At 35.6% G+C, this 17215-nt stretch overlaps 2 protein-coding genes across 3 annotated transcripts; one reads left to right on the forward strand and one right to left on the reverse strand.

The window, feature by feature from the left end:
• Positions 1 to 6488: 6488 nt before the first annotated feature.
• On the reverse strand, positions 6489 to 7977 carry LOC115717937 (aspartic proteinase CDR1-like). Its single transcript, XM_030646906.2, has one exon. It carries the CDS (start codon positions 7934 to 7936, stop codon positions 6686 to 6688), a length of 1251 nt encoding a protein of 416 aa, XP_030502766.2. The 5' UTR covers positions 7937 to 7977; the 3' UTR covers positions 6489 to 6685.
• A 5451-nt stretch (positions 7978 to 13428) lies between these two features.
• Positions 13429 to 16498, forward strand: LOC133037644 (uncharacterized). Of its 2 annotated transcripts, XM_061115041.1 has the most exons (3): positions 13476 to 13742; positions 15629 to 15895; positions 15994 to 16498. In XM_061115041.1, exons 1-3 carry the CDS (start codon positions 13719 to 13721, stop codon positions 16150 to 16152), a joined length of 450 nt encoding a protein of 149 aa, XP_060971024.1. In that variant the 5' UTR covers positions 13476 to 13718; the 3' UTR covers positions 16153 to 16498. The 2 variants fall into 2 exon arrangements, with proteins under 2 accessions (XP_060971023.1, XP_060971024.1); XM_061115040.1 differs by having other exon boundaries at positions 13429 to 13742; positions 15629 to 16498.
• The last annotated feature ends 717 nt before the right edge of the window (positions 16499 to 17215 follow it).

Consider the following 17215-nt stretch of genomic DNA (forward strand, 5'->3'; position numbering starts at 1 on the left):
CAAGTGAGTCAAAAACTTGGCCAACTAAATCATCTCTTGTTAACAGAAATGGATCTTCCTCATCAATTCCATAAATTTCAAAAATATTTTCTTCTTTATCATTTTCATAGTTCTGATTGCCACAAGTATTATTGTTATTCATCATGTCTTATGCTCCTCCTCTATTGTCTACCATGTTGCTCTCATCATAGGCTTCCTCACCATTCATATTATCTTGGTTCATCATGAAATTCTTTTGCATCAATACTCAAAGGCTGTGTATAAAGAAAAGGAAACAGTTTCACTATAACACTAATACAAAAATGAATAACAGCCACATCATTTTAAAAAAAAAAATCAAATAGTGCAGAACTTTTAGGTATTAATTTTCTTTTTTGAAATGATTCAACAAACTTCTACTTTAATATTGCTAGAGTTGTGCTTAATTATATACGTTTAAATGACTACCTATTAGGAAATAAAAATTTAAATTAATAAACAATTAATCTTATATACACGTTTGTGTGTATCTAAATTAAATGATATTATTTCTATAAAAATAAATATTCTAATTTAATATTTCTAGATTTGTGCTTAGTTATATATTTATATGAGTTTATGACTAATATGTTAGAAAATAAAAATTTAAATTAATAAACAAAACTAGCGTAATATACCAAGTCGGATGAAAAGGAGTAGTAGTGCCACAAAGTTGTAAGGGTCAGCAAAGACTGCCACAACATTTTTAGAACCATTGATGAGATTGTTTTAAGGATTATATTGATTAATAGTGTAAGTGAATTGGTTATAGATACCTTTCAATATTGTACACTATTTTCATTCATATTAGGCCTGAGGACTATGATAATTCTCTAAAATATGTGTAATATTATAGAACACACTATGATATGATGTAATGGTAAAATAATTTAGTTTTTTTTTTTTTTTTGAGATGAAATAATTTAGTTTATTAAGATTACAAAAACATCACTTATAGATGAATATATGGTACTTTTCTGGCTTTTTCTTACAAAAAAAAAAAGAGACCAAAATATTGTCAACTCAGAGCTATGGATGGACAATTTAACAGAAGACACTAAAGATAACTTAGTTGATCTATTCACCAAAGTTTTGACAGCAACTACATTTGAAAAGTACAGATTGAATTTAGGATTAATTGAAATGTACTGATTGTTTTATGTTAGTGGAAGTGGGAGTTTGTTGGGCTTTGTGCCCTAAATAAAACTCAATTTTAATATAATCTTTTCTATTCAATTATCAATAAAGAAACAGAGTTAATTTCATTACTTTTTTAATGTGTTATTTGGTTCATGTGATCATTTATTTACTTATTTGGTTAATGAATTCATCCAAATCCTTATCACACTGATATTCCTGTTTATTGTGTTGTCAATACAGTTAAAAGTAATCTAGATTGTGTGATTAAATGTATTCTTATGATTTATCAGTACATAGGGTTTAACTGATATGATAATCTACAACGTAGTTTACTTGCACCTTGGATAAGTGCTATGTCGTTTCCAAGGCATTGGTTAAAGTAAGCTTGGGTTGGATGTATGGAGTATGCATCGGAAGGGACCGATATTGAACTTGAACTAGATATGATAAACTTACCGTAATATCTATTCAATTCAATATCACCTAGTTGATCCTAGATCAAATGATCTCAATCCTGAGATGGTTAGGTTCTAGTTCAGTTGCATTATTTGTGTTCTTTAGTCTATTAGTACGTCGATGATGAGGGCAGAGCGGGAGGCAAGATATGTTCAAATGAGAGTAGAGCAATCGAGAGAAAAGGAGAGGGAGGGTTGGGCGAAGGACTACGTAACAGAGGGAAAAAGAGAGTGACGATGGGCTGTGTGCTAGGGATTTGAAATGGGAAAGAAAAAGAAGAAGAAGATGTCCGGCAGTGTGCTAGGGTTTTGTAAAAGGGAAAAGATGAAATGTATTTGTGAAAATTGGGGTTATTACTAAACTTAAATCCTCTTTCGTCGGTGGATAAAAGTCACAAATTTTTTAACCTTCGTTTTCAACCGAAGATAAGTAAATTAGCGTTGTTTTTCCACCGAAACAAATAGTAAAAGATATTTTTTAAAATTTCTACCTTTTTCCCCGGTTCTTCTTTTAGCGTCAGAGTACCAACTCAAGCTAATTGATATTTATTAGCTTCAGTTATACTCTGAAGCATAAAATCTCTGCTTATTTTTTTGGCTCTGTCAACTATTTTGGTGAGAGGCGTGGACCGATGCAAATTAAACCTTTTGTAGTAGTGATCGTCGCCCATAATAGGGTATAGGCGAAGGTTTAAAACCGTCAGGAATTTTAAATTTGCGACTGTTTGAAACCGTTGCCTATTCTGCCTGTTCTGCAACGGTCGTATAGGCAACGATTATAGAAACTGATGGGAATACTTTACCTGACTATTTTAAAATATCAAGAAAAACCAGTTTTGCAGTAGTGATAATATCTTTTTTCAAAAAACTAAGTTTAAGAGTTTCCCTGGAAAGGCTAAAGCGAGGAAACACTCAAACAAGCATCTCGATGCATACAACCAGCTATCCCAGAGCACAGTCAACTAATGCGAGCCATATCTAGGAATATGTCAATTAACTAGGTAAAGGCTAAATGCTTCCAGATAAGACAAAAAGACTGTTACCAGCAATTATTTGATTTTATCCACATGTTGTAAATATGAAACGTGAGGATTTTCTATGTTTCATGAACGGATACTTAGAGAAGATCAAAGAAGAATAATTTCTATTCTCAGAACCCCTATAAATAGGGATAGAACCTACGGAAAAAAGATCGATCATTTTGGAAGGAGAGACCTCGTGGGATCAAGCAAATATTCATATTTATTCCTTTGTATTCAAAGGATTTTCTCAAAAAATATCAAGAAATAATATGGACTCATAGAGTATGTAGATTTAACTACAAAACCATTTATAAAAAAAGTCTATGTTCTATATATATTTATTAAGTATAAGTATCAATTCTTTATTTACAAGGTTTCCTTTATTGTTAACGAAACTCTGGGTCAACAACATGCTATGACTACAACTTGAATCCAGTGTCGGTACCAAGGTACTGGAGACATGTGCATTTACGACGATACTACCAATAATATAATTTGTCTTCAAAACAACTCACTTCACAGAGAAGTCAAATTCACAACTCCACATTTCTCATTTCCACCATGGGAAACTCACTCGAAAGTGAAGAGTGTTTTGAGTCTCTTATTTTCATAGAATAGTAATGTAAAGACCGCTTAGTTTAATTTGGAAATTAGCAGTTAATCATGTTTAATTATGGAAAATTATTTATGGATATTTAAATAATTATTTATACTGTTATTATTGAATTCTGAAATGCATTTTATGTCATTTAGTGATTTTCATAATTTTACATTTCCGGTGCCCGGTAACATGGAACTTGGTGTTTGGCTCAGTAAAATCACAACTTAGTATGTTAGTATTGTGGGACGGTTTATTAGACATTGGGAATGTCGGGATTGGCCGGGAATTTAGAATTTCCCAAAATACCCCTTTAGTGCTCTTTATGCTAATTTAGTGTGAAGGGGCAAAATGGTCATTTTGCCCCATTTATGTTTTGCCCTTTAGCAGACTTAGAAATTGGAAATTTAAATGTTAATTTATTTTATGTTGGCTGAATATAAGGAATTTATGCTTATTTTCTTTTATTTTCAAAAGTTAGAAAAATTTAGAAAAAGAAAAATCAACCATTTTCTCTCTAGCCTCTCTCTCTCTCTTTCGGCCTCATTGTGCAGCAAGGGTTCTTAGATTTTTCCTTGTGATTTCAACTCTTTTTGGTGTTCTAATCAAGCTAGGTTAGCTTCTAATCATTTCCTCTTTAAGTTTGTTGAAAATGATGAAAAAATGAGTAATGCATGTATGGTTTTTGATGTTGTTGTTGCTGTTAATTGTTGTTGTTGTTTCTTGGATTATAATTCTTGAATTGAATGGATTAGATAGGTTGAAATGCATGTTTTTTGCTTTGATTCAAGCTTGGTAGTTTTTAGCTCAAAACTATGGTTTTTCTAAGTGAAAAGGTGAAAATAGCTGCTGTAAAGTTTGATTGTGTTTGAGTTCAGTTTCTGCAGTTTTAATATGCATGAATATGTGTTTTTAATCAAGGTTTGGTGCATGTTAGGGTTGTTTAATCAAGTTTGAGTTTGGAACTCAAAGCTTGATGCTTTAATGGTGATTTTGGTTTGTTTGCTTGAAGCTCGGTTTTTATGCTTTAGAAATGTTCCTTAGGGTCTATATAGCAGGTCTGGAAGTTTTGGTGTGGTTTGGATTTGATTTGAGCAAAGTATGAATTTTTGAATTTAGTCTGCGAGGAACCGGAATTCTGGTTGTGCATCCGGAATTTCGGATGGGGTTCTGAAATTCCCAGAACCTGAATTCCGGTTGGGCAACCGGTCTGCCGGTTGGGTGATTTTTAGGAACTCTAGATTTTCTCGTTTTTATGTTATTTGGGGTATTGCCATGCTTTTATCGATAGGGAAACTTTTAGTTTCTAGTTTGAGTCCGCGGGAAGTGATTTAGCGTATCACTTATAGTGTTGTGATTGTTATGGTTTAGGAGCCTGTAAACCGCCACGCAGTTCGTTCCAATCAGGTTGACCGGCACACCTGGATTCGGAATTGAGGTAATATTAGTATAACAGTATGCATATGTATTACATGTTTAGCGTGCATGTAGGAAGCCTGTTAGATTACATTAGATATGTATGTTGGCTTCGAACCATTCGACTGTGTCACATCGATATAGGTTAGAGTATGACTAGCAGCTGGAGTATGACCAGTGTACCGAGTATAGGCTGACACTGTATCACATCGGTACAGGCTAGAATAGGACTAGTAGCTGGAGTATGACCAGTGTACCGAGTATAGGCTGATACTAGGGTTGGTGGTTCTGTACTATTTGACGTATCACATCGGCACAGGCTAGAGTATGACTAGCAACTAGAGTATGACCAGTGTGCCGAGTATAGGCTGATACTGTAACACATCGGTACAGGCTAGAGTATGACTAGCAGCTGGAGTATGACCAGTGTACCGAGTATAGGCTGTTACTTGTCAATAGTACCGTCTTATGAACGTTCGAGACTCAGTATCGTGTGGGACACGACAGTTAGGGTTATGGTCAGGGGTATGGGCGTCTGATCATAACCTGGGATTTATGTATGATATTTGATTATGCTTTTCTTACTGAGTCTGTCGACTCACAGTGCTATGTTTATGTGTAGGTAAGGGCAAGGCTAAGGCTGAAGGACCGTGAGAGCGAGCCGGTGAAGATTGTACATGTCGGGGCGGTTAGGCCTGGAGCGTACGATCCTCGGGAAAACAGTGCTTGTTTTGTAATTAGTCGCTAGGCGACAAGTATTTTGTATAGTCAGTGAACTTTTGTAAAATGTTTTGTAATCGGGATCCCGAGTATTTTTGTATAAATATTTTATAAGTTTAATTAAAAAGCAAAAATTTTAATTAATCACAATTTCCATAAACCTCGTTGATTAGCAACGAGCTGCACAGTATGTTCAAAAATCACGTAATACGCCTATGCTAGTTAGGGTGTTACAAGTAATATCTCCGAAAATTTGTGACCAGCTTCGCCTGAACACATAAACAGACTAAGTGATGTCAAAATGTCACTTAGGCATCTTAAAGTACATCCCTTGGATGTTTTTTCACTTATCCAGCGTTGAGGTTGACGTCATATGTCAGCCTGGGTGCTAGGATGTCAACCTGGGCTTTGGGTCATGAACTTCCCTCAATAAAACAGCCATAACTCACTCAATATTGATCCGATTGACGCAACTCAACTTGCATTTTGAAGCTAATTCAATATTCTATCAAGTCATGTCGTAAATTTCAATCGCTATTCTCAAGATATTGACGCCATATTTCACCCCAAGGGATTTATGAAAATAAGCTCCGGGTTATCTACAGCAGATCTCGTTGGGCTCCGAAAAATGGTCATCACCACCAGAAGTTAATTTTTATCGTTAGATCATCTTCTATGGTCCAAAAAAATCTAATTTGTACTTTTTTCCTATTTTTGTGGGCCTCTTTCACATATAAAAGGAGAGCTCTGTTAGCTTATTTTTTACTTTCAAAAAACTACTTACAAGGTCAGAGCTTATCTCTCTAGTTTCTCTCCCTAGAAATTGGACCTTTTGATACTTAACCTTTTTCTGTAATACCATCTCGTGAGAAATAAAAACTCAAAGTAGACGTAGCTTTATTACTGTCGCGATGCAGGGCATGAAATACTATGAATTTGTTGTGTCTCCATTATAATTACTTAATAACTATTTCACTCTCTCCAATCTAGCGACCAAGTGTGGCTTAGAAGTCTACTCCAAATTTTTGAGTCAACAAAGAGGAGTAGACCTGGCTTGTAGATTGCAGAAGAAAAAGAAAGCAATCAATAAACTATTCTTCAATTGTTAGATGGTTCACGTTTAATGTTAACCTTCCTTTTATTACTCTTATACATAAAAGGGAAACCGTTTTAAAAAATCATTACACTAAGAATTTTTGTTATACAAATATTTTTAATATATAAAGATATTATAAGAGAAATGTAAAAATTTAAAAATACTTAATAATAATAAGAAGTCATGATAGGGGACACATTATAAATTTAAATGAAAAGCACTAATAATCTTTATATTTTTGACAATCAACTTTTTCCATATACAATCTCTTGTAGTCAAGATCATAAGCCATGTGGTAATTTTGTTGAGTCACCGCTCCAATTACCATTATCTTTCCTGAATCAACTTGTGTAACCTGTATTGCAAAGCAAAATGCTCTCTTTGTATGTTGTTTGAACAAAATACGATGATCCAATTCCATAGTTGCCTCCCCTTCACATTGAATCATCACTTTAGGGAAGTCTTTAAGGTCCATCAAATCACCTCTGAAGCATAATAATTTTCCGGTAGCACCTTCATGTTCTTTTACGCCTAATTTATTCAACTGTTCTTTCACATATCTTTTCAGACTAATCACAAAGTTCTCAGGTAATGTAGTGGTTGATGATGCTGTATCAATGATTGCATCAAATCCTGTATCACCACCTTTATTTACAAAAATATAGTGTGCAAAAACTATATGGTCTACATGTACTCTATAATTACCACCTTCATTAATCTTAAGAGGTGTCCACTTTCCTAACATTTCTATACCATAACCATGGTCACCATTGCCAATGCGTAATTGGCTAAAACTATTTTGTGTATTTGTCAAGTCTCCTATACAATAAGAAAATGATGATCCTAAGTTATATAGGAAAGAATTTCTTTCATATCTAAAACCAAACATACCATTAAATTTACTAGTGCCAAAATATTCTACTTTATGTGCACAACCGAATAGTTTTTCAGTTACTATCTCCACTCCACCATCACTTGTTGGCAAAGTGAAAGACTCCGTACCATATATTCCACTTGCATTGAGTCCACTTCCATAATTTGTGCGAAAACCACATGGATATGGGTCATCTGGATCTTCACAAGAAAAAGGGCACAAATAATCACCACACAAAACTCTTTTATAACTGGCTGAAAGATTTTGGTCGAATAACTGCGGTGTAGGACAATTATTGCATGGAGCGCAAGAAATCCATATCAATTTACTTCCAGTATCAAAAATTACTAGTTGTGGAACAGGTGGTATGCCAATAGTAAGGTTGATGAAAACTAAGTATTCATCACTCGGGAAAAGGTCAGTTAGGATATCGCGATCGCCTGGATAAACTTTAGTTTGTATAGAGGTATCGATTGAATGGGAATGAATTAGGTTGAAACTAGTATAAGATTTTTGTAATCTTCTGGATATGACTGGTGAAGAGAAATGTAAAATATTGAAAAGTAAGCAAAAAGTTAAGAAAAATGTTACTTCCATTGTGAAAATTGTATATGATATATATTCAATTATGATAATAAATGTATTTTCATCCGAAAAAAATGACATGTATTTATATATGGTGTTGATGAGTAAGTTTTACATTCATTAATTTGAAATTGTAATAGTTTGGTTACCTAACAACTCTAGTACACTTGAGATTTGATGAAAATGAGCTGTGTTGTTCACAGTCTCTTTATTGTATTATATATATGCACAGAACAAGTATACAACTAACTGAATTCAGTTAGGAAAAGGTAGTTACAAATAACAGAATGTGAACAGTAAAAACAGACACCTAACTACCTAACTGTCTGTACTAATACCCCCCCTCAAGCTATACTTAGAATGTTCTAAGTAAAGCTTGTTACATAAAAACTGAAATCTAGGAAAAGGCAGAGGCTTAGTGAATAAGTCTGCAGTTTGATCTTGAGTGGGTATGTAGCACACTTGGAGCTTGTTCTGAGCGATCTGATCCCGGATGTAATGAACATCAAGTTCTATGTGCTTCGTTCTTGTGTGGAAGACAGGATTTAAGGCGAGAGATTGAGCACTTTGATTGTCGCACCATAAAACTGGGGGTGTCTTCTGCAGAGAAATACCAAGTTCATTGAGTAAAGATGTGATCCATATTAATTCTGTTGCAGCAGAAGACAATGCTCGATATTCTGACTCAGTTGAGGATCGTGCTACTGCTTTCTGTTTTCGAGAACTCCAATTGATCAAGTTGCCACCCAGGAATATGCAAAAACCACTTGTTGATTTTCGGTCATCAAGACTTGATGCCCAATCAGCATCAGAGTACCCTTCGAGGTTAAGAAGAGTGGATGGTCTGAAGTGTAACCCAAGATGAGGAGTCCCTTTTATGTATCTTAGTATGCGTTTGCAGGCATTCCATTGATTGACAGTAGGAGACTTGAGATATTGGCTTAATTTGTTGACTGAGAAGGCAATATCGGGTCTCGTTAGTGTCAAATACTGTAGGGCTCCTATGGTACTTCGATAGATTTCTGGTGTGGCTAGAAGAGGACTGTCATCTTGTGAGAGTTTGTTTGCTGAGATCATTGGAGTATTGCAATCTTTGGCATCCTCAAAGTTTGTTCTATTGAGCAAATCTGAAGCATATTTGGACTGAGTGAGGTAGATTCCTGAAGTATTTCTGTATGCTTCAAAACCGAGGAAGTAACTCACAGAGCCAAGTGATTTTAAGGCAAATTTATGGTGCAGATCCGTGATCAATTTGGAGATACTTTGAGCATCAGCACCTGTAATTAGAAGGTCATCAACATAGACAAGAACAAGTAACAGTGAGCCTTGCTGATTCTTGTAAAACAGAGATGAATCGGATACAGATGGTTTAAATCCCCAAGTTATCAAAGTATGTTTAAGGGTGTCAAACCAAGCCCTTGGTGCTTGTTTGAGACCATAGAGAGACTTTGTTAGTTGACATACAAAGTCAGGTTTGTTGCTATCTTCATACCCTTGTGGCTGATTCATGTACACTTTTTCTTTCAATTCACCATTTAAAAAGGCATTATTGACATCTATTTGTTGGATGTCCCAGTCATAGGTAACAGCAAGGGAGAAAACTATCCTTATAGTGGATGCTTTGATCACGGGACTGAATGTGTTGCTGTAATCTACTCCTGGAGTTTGCTCAAAACCCCTCACAACCAACCGTGCTTTGAATTTATCAAGAGATCCATCTTTGTTATATTTAGCTCGAAAAATCCATTTGTTGGACAAAACATGCATGTCATCAGTTCGAGGAACTAGAATGTAGGTTTTCTTTCGAAGTAAGGCCATATTTTCTCGATCCATTGCTTTCTTCCAATGAGGCATGGTAAGAGCTTGTTTAACAGATTTGGGCTCTTCATAAAGTTGCTGTTTTGAAGCTGTTACCAGAAAAACTTTAGGTTTGTATATGCCAGATTTTGATCTGGTTTGCATTGGATGTCCTTGAGGTAAGGGTGGGATAGGATAGGGAATATTTGGTGTGGACAAATCTGGTGTGGGAATTTCTGGTGTAGGGACAGGTTGTGCTTCATTGGTGAATGAAGTGGCTACTGTAGGGGTTACAGAATCTGTCAAATGAGGAGAAGAAGTGTTATGTTGCTGCTGCATAGAAGATTCAGAGGTTAAATCAAGAGAGCCAAACTGAATGTGGGAATGGTGAACCGACTGTGATACAGTGGGAATGACAAAAGCTGGTGCAAGGAAATTTTTGTGATAAGTGGCAGTGTGTGGTGTGGAAAACATTGCAGAATAAGGAAATTCTAGTTCATTGAAGTTAACACTTCGAGCAATGTAAATTCTTCCAGAGGAATGAAGGCATCTATAGCCTTTATGATAGGGACTATATCCAAGGAAAACACACTTAGATGTCTTGAATTGAAATTTGTGGTGATTGTATGGTCTAAGAAAAGGAAAGCATGCACATCCAAATGTTTTCAAGAATGAGTAATCTGGTTTGGTGTTAAACAAACATTCAAAAGGAGATTTAAATTTGTTAACAACAGTAGGGAGTCTATTAATAAGATAGACAGATGAAACACATGCATCCCACCAAAAATTTAAGGGCATTTGAGCTTGAGCTAATAGGGTTAATCCCATTTCAGTTACATGCCTATGCTTTCTTTCTACTCTTCCTTGTTGTTGGTGAGTATGAGGGCAAGGATGTCTAAACAAGATGCCTAATTTTTGTAAGAGAGGTTGTAATTTTCTGTATTCCCCACCCCAATCGGTTTGTAAACCCTTTAGGCTGCAATCTAGTTGTTTTTCTACAAAAGTTCTAAATGTGAGAAAGATTGGAAAAGCTTCAGTTTTATTTTTCATAGGATAGATCCAACTATATTTGGTAAAATCATCAACAAAGAGGATGTAATATCTATAACCTTCAGCAGTGGGATGTGGGGAAGGACCCCAAACATCAGAGTGAACAAGTTGCAAAGGTTGTGTAGTTTTTAAAGAGGAGCTACTAAAATGCATTAAGTGATTTTTACCAAATTGACAAGCATCACAGAATTGTAAATCAGATTTAGACAATTTTGTGTTTATTTCTTGGAGAACTTTTGAAAGAATAACAGAGGAAGGATGGCCAAGTCTATTGTGCCAAAGCTGAGAAATACAATCAGTAGTTTTACATGAACTAGATGCAGTACAAGCAATTTTATTGGGATTTCTAGAAGATAGAGAAGAAGAATACAATGAAAGATTAACATGTGTTGGTGTGGTGAATGAGGAAGGCAGGGACAACTGGTAGAGACCTTGTTTAAGAGTTCCTTGAAGAAGAACCTGCTTCTTGATCTTGTCAATCACAAAACAATGATTAGTGTCAAATTTAATGATAACATTGTTATCAGCACAAAGTTGAGAGATACTAATCAGATTTTTGTGGATAGTGGGAACATGTAAGACATGTTTTAGGATCAAGATTTTAGAAGATTTAGAAGGCAGAAAAGTTGTGCCAATGGAAGATATAGAGAGAGAAGCACCATTACCTACTGTGAGTTTACCTTTCCCTGTGTAGTCGATTTTATCAGTCAGAGCATTATCAGTTGCAATGACATGGTGAGAGGCCCCACTGTCCAGATACCATTGTGGATCATTGACACTGGAAGCAGTGGCAAGCATGGCTTGTGGTTCTTCAGGTGAATCTTGAGCAGTGGAGTTTCCTTCTCCTTGATAGCTCAGGTCGAATCTGTGATAGCACTTCAGGGCTGTATGTCCCATTCGACCACATACTTGACAAATAGGGCGATTTCCTCCACGATTGCTGGAATTTCGACCACCTCTGCCCCTGACAGAGCCACGGCCTCGATTGTTATTGGTTGAACCTTGTGCTGAAGGTCCTTTCTTGTTTGCTGCAGCATAGTTAGCTGTAGGATTTTGCATATCCAAAGCAGCGATCGAAGTCATTTGTTCGATTCGAAGTTCTTGTGTCTGTAACAAGAACTGGACTTCTTGAAAAGTAACAGTTTCCTTGGAGGTAAGATTGACAATGGCAGAATCATATTCATTGCCTAAACCACCAAGAATGTACAGAATTAACTCATCATCGGAGATCGAATGGCCAGCTGCCATTAAAGCATCTCCTAAGCACCTCATCTTGAGGATGTATTCATCAATAGGTGTAGATCCTTTCTTTGTTGTTTGAAGGAGGCCTCTGAGTTGCAGTACTCGTGCTCGAGAGGTGTTTGAGAAAAGTTGGCGAAGCACTTCCCAGAGTTCAGCTGCAGATGCACATCGAGCCACATGTCCAAGCATGCCTTCGGATATCGAATTGAACAGCCAGCTCAGGAGGAACTGATCAAGTCTCATCCAATCAGCGAGATCAGGATTTGGTAAAGATCGGGTGGCATCAGTAGGATCAGTGATAGTTGCTGGAGGTCGAGGACGATCGCCATTGATGAATCCTTCGAGTTGATGCGCTCGGACTGTGGACAGCACCTGAGATCGCCAGTAGAAGAAATTGTTGCGATCCAGTCGAAGATTGAGGGGAACGATGTGATTAGGGATGATCTGCACTATGGAGTTCTGTGACGTGTGATGTGGAGCGGAAGAAGATGAACCTTCAGGCCTAAGACCAGAGGAAGACGCCATGGAAGAAGCTTCGAGAATTCAAAGAACAAAGAAAGGAGAAAAAAAAAAAAACCAAGGTTCTGATACCAACTTGAGATTTGATGAAAATGAGCTGTGTTGTTCACAGTCTCTTTATTGTATTATATATATGCACAGAACAAGTATACAACTAACTGAATTCAGTTAGGAAAAGGTAGTTACAAATAACAGAATGTGAACAGTAAAAACAGACACCTAACTACCTAACTGTCTGTACTAATAAGTACTAACCTATACGTGACTAATTAACATAGGTAATTACTAGTTTGCTTTTATAAAGGAGGAGTTTGGATGTTATTATAAGTAGTAATTAGGTTTTACACACATTTGAAGTGTACATATATATAGTGTGATACTAAAGCCAGTTGAATGATGTAGGTAAAATCTTGTTTTTGGTTTATTTCTAAATTAAAGTGATATAAACTAAATAAAAAATATATTTAAATTATCAAAGATTGGCTTTCGAGGCCTTCTCACAGCCTTCCTTTGTGACAGAATTTTGAATGTTTTGGTCATGGTTGTTGTTTTTGTGCAGCTTATTGTTGTATTTTTTGGCTGTTTTGAATAAGGATCCTTTTCTTGTTAAAAAAAAAAAAATCTTTAAAATTTTGTGACATAAATAACTAATATGTTGGTTTTCTTTAACGGTTTAACTACCTAAATAAGAACATTAAATAATTAAAAAATTAAGAAAAAGCTAAATAATACTAAAATTAAGAAAAGGACAATGACATTCTAGAAGATGAAGAAGAGAATGTAAATACTGTTTTTGTGATTATAATTTTTATTAAATATTTTTTTTTTAAAAAAAATATTATTAATTATTATTTATATTAAACATATGAGTACATTTGACATATTTTAACTTAATTAGTATCTCTCGGGACAAAGAACTTCTCCAGTCAGGTATTCGCATATCAGTTGGTGATGGTACCACAATCTCCATCTTCAATGATGCCTTGGGTTCCAGGGTATGGTAAACTTCATTACCTTAGATACCAATCAGATGTTAATATGACAGTGGCAAACCTTTTAACATCTACCAAAGAATGGAAGACCCTTTTCCAAACTACCTTTCCCGCGAATATTTGTCAAGCCATCCTAACCATTCCTCTTATCAACATCACCACACTTGATACATATTATTGGTCCCTTACCGCACATGGCACCTACACAGTCAATTCATGTAATGCCCGTATTTTAAATTTACCAAACTCGAAAGATTAACTTTAATATATTATATCTTTATTACTAGATGGGTCGGGATCCCGAATATCAAAATACAATTTAAAAGTATTTTACTAATATATACATATAATTTTTTAAAAAAATTTGCTAGCATGCAACCTCAAAATACAGACTCCAAAATAATGAAAGGCGAAACCCTCCAGGCTGCACTGCCGCGATATGTACAATCACTACCAAGCTCAGTCTCACCGTTCCTCCATCTTTGCTTTTCCTTTACCTACACAAGGTAGCAAACTGATGAGTCAACAGACTCAGCAAGATATGCAAGAAATATATAAAAGTAATACGATGTCGGCTTTATGATTAAGCCGCCCTGAGCTCAATAATCAAGCTCACCAAATGGTTAAGAACGTTCTTAAGGGTAGTACAACTACTGTACCAAATGCACTAAAGTACCAATTCTGTACTCGTGTTGGTAGAGCCCTAACTGTACTCCCGGAAATTACTAAGTGTTGTACCACGAACACGACGTACCCCGGGTACTCGTGTTGGTAACACCGTAACCACATCAATATGCAATATTATATTAACACAAGCATATACATTCATATATAAATTCTTACGCTATCTTACCTTGTTCCGTGCTCAAGTGTGCCGGTCAGCCTCAGTGGAAACGCAGCTCGACGCTTTACAGGGTCCTAAACCATAATTTCAAAATTCGATGAGAGACACGCTAAAACACTTACCGGGGATTTAGAATAGAAACTAAGCTTAACCCTATCGATAATTAGGATGCCAATACCCTAAATTATGCAAAAATGGGAAAAACTAGGGCTCGGGAAAAAGCCCCAACCGGCAGACCGGTTCCCAACCGGAACCCCAGTTCCTGGGTAGTAACCGGTCGACCGGTTGCTATAGGCTTCCCAGAACTGATCGACCGGTTCATAGCTGGGAACCTCAAAACTGATCCCCTCTCCTCAAATCAATCCCAAACTTTGCAAAAACCTCTAGAACACCTGTATGCACTATAATAAAGCATAACCAAGCAACAGAACACAATGAACTCCACAAAATTTCAAATTACCATTAGAGGTCAAGGTTTGAGTTCATAAACTCAAACCTTGCTGCAACCTTTCAACCACAATCAAAAACAACTCAAATCCATCTAAATAACCTCAAGCAATCTCCAGAATTCAGATTAAATCAACAACTATATCCACAGCTCCATAAATTCAATAAACTCTACCTCAAAACCTAATCTAAGCTTAAGAATTACTAAAAAGAGAAGACTAGATCATATAATACCTTAAATACAAGCTTCAACTCCTTAGATTGCTCCTGAATTCAGCTAGGAAAATTCAAGTTTGGATGAGAATGAGTGAGGTTCGAAGGAGAGAGAGAGAGAGAGATGAAGAGCAAAAGCATTTCTAGGTTTTCCTCTTTTATTTTCCTTTTCCTTAATTAATTTTCTTTTAAAATAATATTAACCTACTCAAATAAGATCAGCCCCCTCATCACTACAAAACAAATAACCCTTAAAGAAAAGACCTTTTTACCCCTTAGACAAATTAAAATGAATAACAACCCCCCAAGGGCAAATTGGTCAATACTAAACCCGAAAATTCCATACTTAGCGAAATACCCCGAACAAATAACGTACATCAAAATATAAAATAAGACTCTCTAAAGGCCCCAACGCCGCTTTCCACAGCTTCCGAACACAACACAGAAATTAGGTAATTAAACATAAAATAGCATAAAAACATATATAATAATAAATATATTTCCAAGATATACATTTCATAATTATAAATTAATCTCATACATAATTCTTAATTATTTAATAATTCAAAGCATTAATCATATGTGGTCTTTACAATTCAGGTTATCATCAAGCCCATAGTCAACTCCACCAAAATGATCCAACACCTTCGGATAATACTGTTTTTCAAACTTGGTGGAAACAGATGTGGTCACTTCCCTTTAGCTCCCAAATTGAAACACTTTCTTTGGCGTGCTTGCCATGATATTCTACCCACCAGTCACAACCTTTTCAAACGGAAAGCTTTACCTTCACCATGTTGTTGCCGGTGTTTGTGTCATGATGAGACCCTAGAGCATGCTCTTTTCAGGTGCCCAACTGTCCAGGAGGTATGGATTTTAACTATTTTTCATGATTTTATTGATAAAAATGATTTTCTCACTTGTATGGCTTTACTTTACCTTGCTACCACTACATTTATTGCTAGAGACTATCACTACTTTCTGTGTTTGGTGTGGAAGCTTTGGCAATGCAAGAACAATTGGTTACATGCTGGTCTGCATACATCTCCTTCCCAAGTGCTGGATTGGGTAGCAGACTACATATATCAGTATCAAAGCTGCAATACCAATTGTTTTTATACTAGTCAAACACCATGTGTCTCTTTGCTGTCCACAGAGAATGAACCACACATCCCTAGCTACAGCCTTCAGATTTCTGTAGATGCAGCTCAGGATGTAAGACTAAATAAGATGGGCTTTGGTATGGTTGTTCAGACATGTCAAGGGGAGATACTCTTAACTTTGGCAACACCTTGGAGCGGAATTCATCAACCTTTGATAATGGAAGCGCATGCCTTATACTATGCTCTTTCTTGGTGTTGTAATCACTTCATTTATCCAGATGCATAGTTTTGGATTGTAAGGTTTTAGTTGATTATATTTGTAATAAGGATACTCATAATCTACATCTCAACAAAATTATTGCTGCAATTAACAGCTTACTGTCATATTTCCCTAAAGGTTTTTTAGCTACATCACAAGAGGGGCAAATGAAGCTGCCCATTCCCTAGCTAAGAAAACTTTAGGCCTTGACCAAGAAGCTTTGTGGAAGAGCTCTTCCTTTCTTTTGTGATTTGTATCCTGGAACTTCTTATTTTTCTTATTAATGGATACAGAATTTTCTAAAAAAAAAAAAAAAACTTAATTAGTCTTAATAAGATTTTACTAAGTAGTAGGTAGGGACGAATTTAATAAAATGGTAACTTAAATACGAAATAGACTAGGCATGAGAGACATAGAGAAAGGTAGTATAAATTTTTATGGAGTGTTGAGAGTATCAAATAAAATTAAACTTTAATCTCAAAACTTTGTAATAAATCACTTTTCAAGAGGCATTAAACTCATGTCATTAAGGGAATGGTAATGTGAAACATTACCTTGTTTGTTTAGAGGGTTTAGCCTTTGAATGTTATTCCCCTAGTAATATAACTACCTTTGAGGAGGGTAATGTTCATACCTTAAAAAAGGGTAGGATTGAATTATTACCTTCCATCATATTAATTTGAATAATATTTTTGAATTAATAAATGAATTTAAATACTAATAATATTATCATTTATTATAAATAAAATATTACGATATATATATATATTTAGTCTGTGAGATCAGTTTTTTTTTTTAACTGAGTTATTTTATATTATTAGCAAT

The sequence above is a fragment of the Cannabis sativa genome, chromosome 5 (genome assembly GCF_029168945.1).
Source record: "Cannabis sativa cultivar Pink pepper isolate KNU-18-1 chromosome 5, ASM2916894v1, whole genome shotgun sequence".
NCBI classification, from domain to species: Eukaryota; Viridiplantae; Streptophyta; class Magnoliopsida; order Rosales; family Cannabaceae; genus Cannabis; species Cannabis sativa.